Source organism: Somniosus microcephalus, chromosome 7 (genome assembly GCF_052327205.1).
Source record: "Somniosus microcephalus isolate GS21.2 chromosome 7, FLI_Smic_1.0, whole genome shotgun sequence".
In the NCBI taxonomy this organism is placed as follows: Eukaryota; Metazoa; Chordata; class Chondrichthyes; order Squaliformes; family Somniosidae; genus Somniosus; species Somniosus microcephalus.
In genome coordinates this window covers 126,310,518-126,324,406 of record NC_140993.1, presented here as the reverse complement: position 1 = coordinate 126,324,406, position 13,889 = coordinate 126,310,518, and the positions used below count along the sequence as shown (strand labels likewise).

At 41.3% G+C, this 13,889-nt stretch overlaps 1 protein-coding gene across 7 annotated transcripts in view; it reads left to right on the top strand.

The window, feature by feature from the left end:
• The window catches only part of rb1cc1 (RB1-inducible coiled-coil 1), a 246,401-nt gene that overhangs the window by 218,685 nt on the left and 13,827 nt on the right, over positions 1–13,889 (top strand). For all 7 annotated transcript variants that reach the window (XM_085992919.1, XM_085992924.1, XM_085992923.1 and 4 more), the window contains one exon: positions 1,947–2,074. In XM_085992919.1, coding sequence (XP_085849045.1) covers positions 1,947–2,074 — 128 coding nt within the window. The remainder of the gene's footprint in view (positions 1–1,946; positions 2,075–13,889) is intronic.

The following is a 13,889-nucleotide window of genomic DNA, read 5'->3' as shown; positions in this document are numbered from 1 at the left end:
CCACAACCTTCTGACTCAGAGGCGAGTGTGCTACCAACTGAGCCACAGCTGAGACTAAACTCTACATGCCACTGTCATCTTCTAGCTTGTAAGAAGTCTCACAACACCAGGTTATAGTCCAACAGTTTTATTTGAAATCACAAGCTTTCGGAGCGCTGCTCCTTTGTCACCTGACTATAACCTGGTGTTGTGTGACTTCTTACATTTGTCCACCCCAGTCCAACGCCGGCATCTCCACACCACATCTTCTAGCTTGAGAGCAGTTGCAGTAAATGGTCAATCAAATTATTATCCAATTTTCTACTAACCTTAAGTAAACACTGGCACAGTGCTACTATTCAGTCTGACATTAGGCCCTAGGTTTTCATCAAGTACCTGTCTGTAGTAGCAGCTTCTGCACCAGAAGCAGCTGCAGTTTTATCCATAATGGGGAAACTGGGTTGCAGGGGTATTTGAGGAAGTGATCCAACAAGGTTTAGCTGCAGCACAGAAATAGGCCATTCGGCCCAACTGGTCTATGCTGGTGTTTATGCTCCACACGATCCTCCTCCCACCCCTCTTCATCTAACCCTATCAATCTATCCTTCTATTCCTTTCTCCTTCATGTGTTTATCTAGCTTCCTCTTAAATGCATCTATGCTATTCGCCTCAACTATTCCATGTGGTAGTGAGTTCTGCATTCTAACCACTCTCTGGGTGAAGAAGTTTTTCTTGAATTCCCTATTACACTACAGGGTAAATTTAGCAAAGCGCTGCACTCCTTATGCCTCTGGTGCCTTGGGTCACTGTCCCATGTTAAAAGGTGTATGATCAAAATGTTTGAGCTTTCCCCCAGAATTTCATTGCATTAACCAAGATTCATGTAATTAATCCTTAATGAAACAAGTATTTTTTTTTTTTATTGTAACCTTTTAAAATTTTAATTTTGAGGTTTTGTTTTAAATATTTTCAGAGTTTTGTCGAAAAGGCTGAAATAACACATGTTGGAGGGTCATGTTCTGCTTTTGTGTGATGTTCAAATCCAACTGTGATATGCAGTTGGCACCAAGTCATAAAAGTTTTCACTTAACATCAAATAAGGAGTTGGCCATAGTGGGGGGGTGCTCATATCAAGACATCTCTACTATAAAAAATATCCATTAAAATGTAACATTGTGGTTAATTGAAAGATCTCAAGAATTTGGCACTCATTTACTGAAGAAAATTTTGGTTTAATGATCTTTTGAAGCTATATTTGCCCCTTTTGTAGTTACGATATAATTACAGAAATAAGAAAATTAATGTGTATTACTGAAAAGTGCTCAGTATTCATGTAGAGAACTGCTAGTTGAGCAGTTAATGACCAGAGCAACTGATTACGGTGATAGAATAAATCAAATTCCATTTTTATTGCATGGGATTTTGTAGTTTTTATCCAATTCCATATGTCTATCTGTTTTTCTGTGAAAACATAAACCAGTGGCCTTCATCAAGGTCAGTCTTTCTTGAGCAAGTGTTATTGACTTGGTCTTCTCTGCTTCAATAGCATACCATCCTCTACAACATTATTGTAGAATTTATCTGTTTTCCTGCAGTGATTCAGTTGTTGCTTATCCCTCAGGTGTGGAGTTGTCCACTCTAGTTTAGAATAAGGGAGGCAATGGATCAAATAATGTAATTTAAAACTGAAAGTAGTGCTACTGCAGTTTGGCCTATTGAAATTCAAAATGTCAAGGAACTGCCGTGTAAGTGGGATTGAATATTCCACTGACAAAATGTCCTTTATAGTATAATTAAGAAGAGCAAAACCAATATATAGTACTTAAATTAAGCTTTGAACTCTTGTATTCCTCTTTTGTAGCAAGGATTTTTTAATGGGTTTACTGATATGTAACCAGTGTAGAATTTGAATAAGAGTTTAGTGATATTCAAATTTACCATTGATATTGTATTGCTTTCTTTTACAGTTTCCAAGTTGGAGATTTAGTGCTTATTATCTTGGATGAGCGTCATGATAACTACGTTCTATTTACTGTTGGCCCAACCCTTTACTTCCTGCATTCAGAGTCATTGGGAGCATTGGATCTTAAACCAGGTGAGCAAGCACATTTTTGAAGAATCCTGAAGTAACTGTCAGTTTCAAAGGGGTAATAACAGCGAATGCTGTTTTTCACTGTTATTACCCATGGCAAATTATGGGCTAATGTGCCCTTTTAATGTATTGGCATTGTGCAGAGGTTGTGTGGCCATCCTTACTTCTGTATATGTGCATAGAATGCTTGTTATTTAAGTGCACTTCAGTTGTGTTCATGTCACCAGCAACACTAATTACTTGTCATCACATGATGTAATCATTTTTTTTTCAGCAATTCATATTGATTAGTGTTTATATTGTAGATTCCTTGAATATGAATAGTAAGCAGAACAGATAAATATCTATAACTAAAGTAATGTTGGCAGCCATACTGCAAGATTCTCTGTGACTTAGACACTGAAGTCTTTCATTTTTAACAAGTTTGCCAGCATTTCCTAATTATGCATTCAACTGGCATTGAGTAGGTGAGCACTGGGATTTTTCCCTAACACTCAGTAGCTTATTTGAATAATTTGTTGAAGTAGTCACCGAGCAGAAGATGAGAGCAGGTAAGTCATCTATGTTTGTCATGGCTTAAGCCCCAACAATTCATGACTGGATTGTTTAAATCCACCCACCCCTTCACACGCTGAATTAAAAAAGTTGCCTTTTTTATTTTGGTGACTGACAAAGGTGCAATATTTAAAGGAAGAAGTTTTAGCGAATTGAGAAATCGTAGCTGAAGGGATATTTTGCCTGAACCAAATATGGCGTTGGTAGGGAGAGTATAATTAATAAAGCTGTTGACAAGCAGACAATATCAGAAGAGAAAGAAAGAGGCTTTCAGAGAGATTAAAATGCTGTTTTAGAAGAGGCAAAGGAGATCAAAAAATCTAATGAGAAAACTAGGAAACAGAACAAAGGTCAACGTTGCAAAAAATTGGAGTGGTACCTATGTGAATGTACAAAACATTCAAAACAAATTTGTGTAGGGATATGATGTAGCTATAATGGAGAATTGTCTTGGGATTGGACAGGACTGAGCACTTCATGTTCTTGTTTATAAATTTTTAGAAGAAGTGAGAGGAAAAAACGTGGATGGAATGGCAGAGTTATTGAAGATTCTATTTATGCTGTTTTATTTAAGGATATCCAAGGGAAAGACAGAATTCATATGGATAAAGTGAATAAATGGAAATGGTATAATCCTTGGTGTACATGACAAGCCAATTAGTGGAGATGAGGCAGAGGGGGAGATCGGAAGATGTTTCAGAGTGATATACAAGAACAACAAGACAATTATATTGGATGATTTTAACTATCCTAATATAGACTGGAGGGAAATGCATGCGATCAAAGTAGTGGAGCGGGGTAGGATTGCTTCCTAGACCAATAGTTCAACAAGGAAAGAAACATTGCTTGATTTAGTTCTGGAAATTATATGGGGCAAATAACCAAAGAGTAGGAAAAATAGCAACCACAAGTTGGTTGTGATCAATTCAAGAACAAAACAATATAAAGAGTCAAAGATAAGGGTACTGGCCTAGAAAAAGCAGTGGGATAAGAAGAAATACAGCTCAAAAGAAATGGGCACTCTTCAAATATGAGATGTATAGAGCACAAAATAAGTACCTTTTATAAGGTGAAAATGGGTGCATCAAAGAATGGAATTCTGAGGATAAATGGAAATTAAAATTTTAAAAACTTAAAAGGAAGGCTTCTGATAAAATTATCTATACCATACTAAAGATAATCTGGAGGAAATAAAGTGTACCTAGAGAGGTGAAAAGGGATAAAGGCGATTGAAAAAAGGCTAGAAAATAATATAAAAGGAAATATTAATAGCTTTTATAAGAACTTTAAAAAGTAAAGGAATAGTTCAGAATCGGTATGACCACTCTGGGATGAAGGAGGTAGTCAAATTGTGGAGGATCAAGGTATGGTGGAGATTTTAGATTAAAAAAAGAAAACCCTGGTTATTGAAAAATTGAAATGTATAAAATTATGAGGGGCCTAGATAGAGTGGGTAGGAAGGACCTATTTCCCTTAGCAGAGAGGTCAATAGCCAAGGGGCATAGATTTAACGTACTTGGTAGAAGGATTAGAGGAGTTGAGACCTTTCCACCCAGAAGATGGTAGGGGTCTGGAACTCGCTATCTGAAAGGGTGGTGGAGGCAGAAACCCTCATCGCATTGTTAAAGTGCCATAACCTACAGGGCTACAGACCAAGAGCTGGAAAGTGGAATTAGGCTGGATAGCACTTTTTGGGCCAGCACAGACACTATGGGCCAAATGGCTTCCTTCTGTGCTATAAATTTCTGATTGACATTTCATTGTCTATTTTTGTAGTGTAAATATAGTGTTGATCAAAAAACAAGATACAGAACATTTCATGAATTTCCTTGCATCTTTTGACATAATTGAGGTTGGGCCAGTCTCCTTAGATCAAAATAAAATTACAAATTACAGTGCCAAGAGTTACTGCATGCCTTCTGGCATTCTGACTTATTTTTTAAAAGATATTTTTCAAATATATTGATGGGATATTTCTGTAAAGCATATCATTGGGAAGCAGCCATTTACCTGAAGTGTTGTATCTAACCAGCAAACAGAATTAACAATCACCTGTCATATTACTCCTTGTACAGCAAAGAGCAAATATCCCAACTGAAGTTATGTTTTGAAATTATAGACCCTCAATATTTCTAAATATGATGCCTTTATTTGAAATCAATAATTATGGTACAATAGTTGGAATCACCCTTTCAATTCTTCTGCCAGAAGAAACCGTTGCTATTTTGATGGCTCATAAGTGCTTTAAACTTAAACAAAAAATGAGTTACACCCCCATGTAATTGATTATCTAGTTTTGATCTGTTTCTCTGAAGTAAATTCTAGTTTAATAAGTTTTAAATCCCTTCTGTGTGTATAGGACTAAGGGTGGATCTGACAAGACCCATTCAGTTCCTGTGAAATTGGATTAGTTGTGGTACAAAACACAGAAAATAAAGAATCCCCTGTTCATCACTTCCAAAATTTGAGGAATAAATAGAATCTGAACTAATGGCTCAATGAGTCACAAACCAGCCTTCCACTGGGGAGCTCTTTGGAAATTGCAGTCTTTTTGTATCAGCCCAGTGTTTTCTAACAATTAAACATGATTTATTTTCTCATTTCAATTTTTATGCATGGCAAAAGAAAACTTGCAAGTAACTTTGTGTATTAGATCATTGATGGTGATTATATACTTGTGCTTTAAATCCATCAGCATTTATTCAGTGCTATACTTTTTTTATGCTGCAGTGCAAAAATGTTAATGGCAGGAAGTTGGTTGTAAGAACGGTCTTGCTTTTGTGGAAACATCTCGAATTGCAGTAGTTAAACTTTTGCATCACTGCAAACTAATTTCTTTAAATCCGTGTCAGATCAATCTGACTCCAAAATACTGACTTAAGACCCCTTCAGGAATATAACAAGAAATAGGAGCAGGAATAGACCACTTGGCCCCTCGAGCCATTCAATAAGATCTTGGGCTCAAAGCCACTTCCCTGCCCACTCCCCATAACCCTTCACTCCCTTATCTTGCAAAAATCTGTCTATCTCCACCTTAAATATATTTAATGACCCAGCCTCCACGCATCTCTGGGGCAGAGAATTCCACAGATTTACGCCCCTCAAAGAAGAAATTGCTCCTCATCTCAGTTCTAAAAGAGCTACCCTTTATTCTGAAACTATGCCCCTGAGTTATAGATTTTCCCACAAGGGGAAACATCCTCTCTGCATCTACCTTGTCGAGCCCCCTCAGTATCTTATATGTTTCAATAAGATCACCTCTCATTCTTCTAAATTCCAATGAGTATAGGCCCAATCTGCTCAACCTTTCTTCATAAGTCAACCCCCTCATCTCTGGAATTAACCTAGTGAATCGTCTCTGAACTGCCTCCAATGCAAGTATATCCTTCCTTAAATAAGGAGACCAAAACTATATGCAGTACTCAAGGTGCGGTCCATTTCACATTACTTGTATAAGTTCACTGGTGTCAAACTGAATTTAAAGGATCTGTAGACTTTATAGACTTGAGCAAAGTTTTTTAAAAAATGTTTGAGTGGGATTGGGGGTAATATACTAGCATGGATTGAGGATTGGTTAGCGGGCAGAAAACAGAGTAGGAATAAATGGATCATCTTCAGGTTGGCAGGCTGTAACTAGTGGGGTACCACAAGGATCAGTGCTTGGACCTCAGCTATTCACAATCTATATCAATGCTTTAGATGAGGGGACCAAATGTAATATATCCAAGTTTGCTGATGATACAAAGCTGGGTGGGAATGTAAGTTGTGAGGAGGATGCAAAGAGGCTTCAAGGGGATATAGACAAGCTAAGTGAGTGGGTAAGAACATGGCAAATGGACTATAATGTGGAGAAATGGGAAGTTATCCACTTTGGTAGGAAAAATAGAAAGGCAGAGTTTTTTTAAATGGTGAGAGATTGGGAATTGTTGGTGTTTAGAGAGACCTGGGTGTCCTTGTACATGAATCACTGAAAGTTAACATGCAGGTACAACAAGCAATTAGGAAAGCAAATGGTATGTTGGCCTTTATTACAAGAGGATTTGAGTATAAGAGTAAAGACGTCTTACGGCAATTATATAGGGCCCTGGTGAGACTACACCTGGAGTATTGTGCACAGTTTTGGTCTCCTTACCTAAGGAAGGATATACTTGCCATCGAGAGAGTGCAACGAAGGTTCACCAGACTGATTCCTGGGATATGGGGGGGGATTGGCCTAGGAGGAGAGATTGAGTAGACGAGGCCTATATTCTCTGGAGTTTAGAAGAACGAGAGGTGATCTCATTGAAACATACAAAATTCTTACAGGGCTTGACAGGGTAGAAGCAGGGAGGATGTTTCCCCTGGCTGGGGAGTCTAGAACCAGGGGTCACAGTCTCAGAATAAGGGTTTGGCTATTTAGGACTGAGGTGAAGAGAAATTTTTTCACTCAATGGGTGGTGAATCTTTGGAATTCTCTACCCCAGAGGGCTGTGGCGGCTCAGTCATTGAGTATATTCAAGACGGAGATCAATAGATTTTTGGATATCAAGGGATATGGGGATAGTGCAGGAAAGTGGATATGAGGTAGAAGATCAGCCATGATCTTATTGAATGGCGGAGCAGGCTCGAGGGGCCAAATGGCCTACTCCTGCTCCTATTCCCTATGGTCTTATGTTCTTATGAGTGGATGTATCCACCTGCACTCTCAAAACATTCAAAATTTACCAGCATAGAGCAGTTCTGTGCATGCTTATAAGCACAAATGTACAGAGATCTCGTGGTGGAAGGAATGCAGTCATAGTACTGTATAATGAGGTTTTTCCTGGCTGCGACCTACTCTGTACAGTTACTGGTTTCAGGCTTTGCATTGAGCAACTACTCCTCCTCTGTGACTTCAGCCTCCACTTTATTTCTTCACGCTCCTTTCCTGATTCCTCCACCCTACTGTCTTCTAGCTTCACTCTTCACGTTAACTTCCTCACCCACACCTGTGGTCACACCCTCGATCCTGCCACTTCTGAGATTTAAATTATGCCATGTCCAGCTTTGACCGTTTCATCCTCTTCCTTACCATCTAAATCTCTCTGCCTATCCCCCCACCCCAGTATCCTTGGCCTGCACCCCTGGAAAGCACACTGCCTCTCCCCACCTCACTTGGCTCCCTCACCAATTCATATTCTAACACCTGATTTACTTTCTTCTGACCTTCCACTCATTGCAACATCACTGCTGCTCTTGACCTGCTAAACAACTGCTTTTCTTCTGTCTTATGCCAATTCACCACCATCTCCCACTGCTCTCATTTTCCTGGTACAGCTCCCTATAAATTCTAAGGGCCATAGACGTGAGAACACATGAGGCATGACTGGCCGAGTTTTTGACCACCAAACCTGGTATTACTATGTTGAACATTACTATGTCTCCCTTTCAACAGCACATCCACTTCCTACTCCAGGATCACCCTGGAAGGTAAGTTTTATCCATGTTCATTTTCTCTGTGCCAAATCCTCCTCAAACACCTTCCTTCCCCCCTCATCTTTAAGATTAAATATGAGATGGTCATGGACTACTTCACCTGAAAGTTTAAGATTAATTACCTGAACTATAAATTCCTCCCATAACTTATTCTAACCCTGACCTTGTCACTGTGCAGCTTCTCTCCCATCTCCAATCTCATTTCTTGCAAAATAAAAACACCTTGGGGGAAAAATTTGGTTGCTTTGTGCCTCCCGTTAGCACTCTAAGAGGACGCTAATGGGGCGCAAAGCAACTAGCGCCCGAGTGCAGTGACGTTTGCTCCACTCGCGAAATTGACCAGACATTTTGCGGCGGCACTAAACACTACCGCCACGATCTCCTGTGCCTGCAGATCGTGACGTCAATTGAGCATGTAGCGCCCCGGACCGGATATTGAGTGGCGCCCCCTGCCTTTCCGCCTTCAGTTGGGAAGGGACTGGGGGAGCGCTATTTAAAGGCGGCCGCTTCCTGCCTTTTTTGGTCGGCAACATTTTTGGACCACGCATTCTGAGAGAGAGACACTTCTGGAGAGATTCAATGCTGTGTAAAGGAATTTTGGGTACTGAGCAGCACTTTTCAGGTTCATTTTGATTTGACCTTCCTTGCATTGATTTAGAAGAGACTATGGGGGCTGCACTCTGCTCTTTCCCTGGTCCTCTCCATTGTTCTTTCCAGCAGAATTGATGTACAGGTCTCTCCAGGCTGAGATGCAAGGCTGCAATGAGCAGGTTGTGGATGGAGAGCAAGATTGACCCTCCCCTTTAAGAACTGGCCGGCGCCATTGTGTCTCTGTTCCATTGCTGACTGACATCACATGAGCTTCACCAGTGCTCTGAGGTAGCGCCTCGCTCCTCGGCGTTAGCACCTTGAGAGGTGTGTAGCGCCTGATTTAGTGCTCCAATCACCTCCAGGGGCGATAGAAGCCAAGTTTGCAGTCGGAGGCGATAATTAGCGCCAGGCGCTAAACTTTGTGCCCAGCCGATAATTGCGCCCCAAACAGAACGATACCGAATTTCTCCCCCCCTTATGCCTTCTTGAACCTCTCCCCATCCAACTCCTGGCCACTAATTTGTGTTTCCTAGCCCTAGTGCTTTCCAACATTGTTGGGGCATCCTTTGTTTAACCATTGTCTCTCCCTTATGGATCCCATTCTTTACCTGTCTGTCCACTCCAGCTATCATTCCTTCTCTAACCTCTCATTCCAGTCTAAGGTCCTGGAATGTGTTATCACCTCCTAGCTCCATTTCCACTTCTCCCATGACTCCCTATTGAAATCCATTGAGTCTGGTATCTGCCCTCTTCACAGCATCGAGATTGCTGTGATGCAAGTCACCAATGATATCCTCTGTGTCTGCGACCAGAGCATGCTTTCCCTCCATGTCCTCCTCAATCTTTCCTTGGACAGCCATACCACCCTCCTTCATCGCCTAGCTTCCATAGCTCATTGGAGACTGCCTTTGTGTTGGTTGCCAACATAGCCAGTACATCCATTATGCCTTCTCCTACAGTCCCTACACAGTCACCTCTGGCGTTTACCAAGGATACATCCTTAGCTTCCTCATCTACATTCTACCCTTCAGTGACATTATCTGTAGGTACAGGGTTAACTATGATGCCAAGTTTTAGGTCTCCAGCAGAAACTATGCACCCTTGGCACTGAATTGAACCTCATCCTCTTGAATGGAATGAAATAGCGCAAAAGGCCGTGAAATTTTAAGCGTAAGTGAGTTGCGCCCATAAACACTTTGCACTGTAGTTTCTGCAGTCTTGCACTGTTTCAAAAGTCCCTTCGCAGCCCCGTCCACAAAACTGCCCATGCCCCCAGGTCGGCATGGCTAGTTTCGGCCGATTGCAACTATTAGGATGTTTTCATATTGTGCCCATATTCTTGGGCACATAGGCACCCGTGGACACATTAATCCCGAATTAATCAATTGTACCAGCAGCCAATTGAAGCCTGATCCTGCTGGGCCTCTGCTCCTGCTGTAATTACTTTTAAATTATGTAATCAACATCACTAAAAATAGATTATCTGGTCATTATTACATTGCTGTTTGTGGGAGCTTGCGGTGTGCAAATTGGCTGCTGTGTTTCCTACATTACAACAGTGACTACACTTCAAAACAAGTACCTCATTAGCTGTAAAGCGCTTTGGGATGTCTGGTGGTCGTGAAAGGCGCTATATAAATGCAAGTCTGTCTTTCATTTTTTTTTAAATTTAGTTTAAATTAGCCTTAATTCAGTCAGTTACAGCAAAGCACGGCCAACCTGTGAGGCTTCAATTGACTGCTGCTCGTAGGTCTTGTTTATCAAGGGCAGATCAAAGCAGTCAATTGAAACCAATTTAAAAGCAAGACCAAGAGTATTAAATCAATCAGTTAAAGAATGGCTAATTTCCTGGCAATCCCATTCCCTTGTGATGCTGGAGAATGCCCTGTTCCAGTCATGAATTGATTGCGCTAATTCATGGGAGATTTTACATTTGGTCTTATGCTAATGAGTGTGTGTGGAAACTTGAGTGTAACTTCACCTCGGCAAAACCGGCGCAGTGTCCAACCGTTATGGGCACTCTTTGACAATTGCACCCCTGGCGCAGAAACTCCATGCCACTCTGAGAGCAGCCGAGGAAGTAATTTGATACATTGGCTTGTTGTGCAGTTGTGATACTTTACATTGTGATATGAGCACTAACATAAATTAGTTTAGTTTGTGCTCACATGACAGCATGTATGTGCAGATGCACCCCATCCACCACCTTAAAAACATTCACTCCCTCCGCTATGGCTGCAGTATGTACCATCTACAAGATGCACTGCAGCAACTCGCCAAGGCTTCTTCGGCAGCACCTCCCAAACCCGCGACCTCTTCCACCTAGAAGGACAAGGGCAGCAGGCACATGGGAACACCATCGCCTTCAAGTTCCCCTCCAAGTTACACACCATCCTGACTTGGAAATATATCACCGATCCTTGATCGTCGCTGGGTCACAATCCTGGAACTCCCTACCTAACAGCACTGTGGGAGTACCTTCGCCACACGAACTGCAGCGGCTCAAGAAGGCGACTCACCTCCACCTTCTCGAGGGCAATTAGGGATGGGTAATAAATGCTGGCCTTGCCAGTGACGCCCACATCCCATAAACACATTTTATAAAAATGTGGCGCTCAGAGATTCAATGGAAAACATTATTTGTAGCTTCTGTGCTTGCTTTAAGATAAATTTACATGCAAAGCAATAGGCCATCTTAATTATTTTCCATTATCCTTAAATGAATTATCACCTTTTCAGACAGGACTGTTAGACAGTAGGACTGTTAGATCCCCTGTTTCAGCATTAAATATTATGGGTGGTTATTTATTCCATAAAAAGACATTCAAAACATTTATAGTAGTCATTTAAAAAAAAAATCCTTTACTCTGATCTTTCTCCCTCTATTTTTAACATTAAATCTGTTATATTGGAAATTAGAATTATCAGTTCATCAAAGGTATGTATAGTATGATCTCCAATGTTATCAATGATGCTCAATTCTAAGCAGCTCCTGTGTTGTATATTGAATTTGCAATACATAATGGAGCACTGTACAGGAAACTCTCGATTTACCAGCACCTAAATAACCGGAAATCTCTGTTAACTGGCAAAATTCAGGGGTAGGTTCAGGTAAGTTTTACTTCATATTAGTGGCCGTGTAACTGGGGTTCCTGCACCTGTTGCTATGCAACAGGGACTTGTGTCTGTGGCCGGGGTTCCTGCACCTGTTGCTATGCAACAGGGATGCCTGGATCTGTGGCCGTGTACGGGGCTCTCGTACCTTTTACTATACCTCTCTGTAATCCGGACTTTTTGATAAACCGGCACCACGCCGGTCCCGTCAGTGCCGGATAGAAAAGAATTTCCTGTACTATGTTTGGCATGTACAGTAGTTTATAATGAGGCACATACATTAGTTTTCTTTAATATTTCTGATGCATTATTCACATCTCCATCAAAAAAGGAAGAAAATATAACTAAATATATTTAAAGTTAGTAACTTAAAGTGTTCTGGATTTCATTGCTAATTTACAACTTTTTATAGGTCTTTCAAGAAATAATTTGTGTTCCATCAAGGTGCTGCTGTGATAGTTTACAAAAATTGTATGAAATGTGTTTGTTTTTTTTAAGCAGATAAATCCCCAGTATTTGGGGAATACAGAGGTAAAATGAGAAGTGAAGAGTGGGTGTAGTAGCGTACCTTAAAGGCTTACATAAAATATAACCTGGAATGCTACAATAAATGTTCTTGTCAATAAGTAGGGGCTTCAGCTGCTAATACAATAACTTGAGAAGTAATTCGGAGTTAATCACTACCTTGTCGATGTAGTTTGAAGGTCTATCTATATGTCTGCCTTGTAGGAGAAGTGTTTTATTCCTATTATTAATGATGATTTACCTCTACTTTGTGGGAATATTTCAAACGAAGGCAAACAAAAATGCACTTTAATGTAATTGTTTTTCTTTTTGTAAAAATAAGTTGGCAGGTTTTACTCTTTAGTAGAAAAAGTTGTTCTGAATCAGGTGACCTGTGTATTGTGCAGCTGCATAATGTGATTACCTGGAATTTCTTGTCTGCAGAATTTGCATTGCAAAGCAGTAGACTAGCCTACATGTCTTTCAATTGCACTTCAGTTTTGAAAATCTTTGAAAATGGCCATGCAAAAAAAAAGTAAAACACAAAATGTTAATGATAACAATAGATTTTAATAAATTGCCAGCCAGTAGCCTTATCTTGGGGATTCAGATGAGAATTATACTATCTAATATTTATATATCTATCTATCTATATTCTCTCTCTATATATATATATATATATATATATATATATATATATATATATATATAAAGACCTCTTTCTGTCTGTCTGTCTGTTCTCTATACGTTTGAAAGTTATAGAGCGTACCGACGCGCGCATCACGTCAAAAGAAAGCTTACGATTACGGACCGGTCATAGGTGTATTTACGTTTCGGCCGGACAAAAATCGCGCCCGCGGTATCCAAAAAACGTTCAACATTCCGCTCATTAGCATCTCATTAGCGACCGTGTGACATCAAGGTCGACCAAACGTACGGCGGGTTCCTGGCGCGTGCTATCCTACAGTTGAGTGTTGAGTGGCTTGACGATTGACCAATCCTACGCTTCGGTGACCTGACGGTCGACCAATCGGTGCGTGTGTGGGCGGGCCTTATCGTTCTGAACCGAGGTGAGTGGCCGCCGTCTTGATTTTTCACGATTTTTTCCCCACACTTTGTGTGTTAGGGAACTACGGTAAATATTTGAATTATGTGTTAGGGAATTAAATAACAATTTATTTGAGTTTTAAATTGTGTTTAGCAACAGTAGGAAATGAAGTGATGCCCTAACCGCCGCCGTCCCCCCGCCCCCCTCCTCACCCTCGCGCAGGGGGGGACTCGGGGCTGCTCTCCAGGCCCGCTGCAGGCAGGCCTGAAGCTCAAAAAATGTATCTCTCTCTTCCCTCTCTCACTCCTCTCCTCCTCTTCCCTCTCTCTCCTTCTCCTCTTCCCTCTCTCTCTCTCTCTACTTCCCCCTCTCTCTCTTCCCGTGAGTGTGGGCCGCCTAAAGTTTCCCGCTCGCTAACGGCCGCCGGGCCACGGGGTTTCCCTGCCTGCTCCCCGCGGGCCGCCTCGCGCCGCTGGCACTGACCGCGCCTGCGCCGCCCCGCGAGAGCCCGCTCCCGGCGCCGGCCGCCGCTCAGCTCAAGGGGGGAGGGGG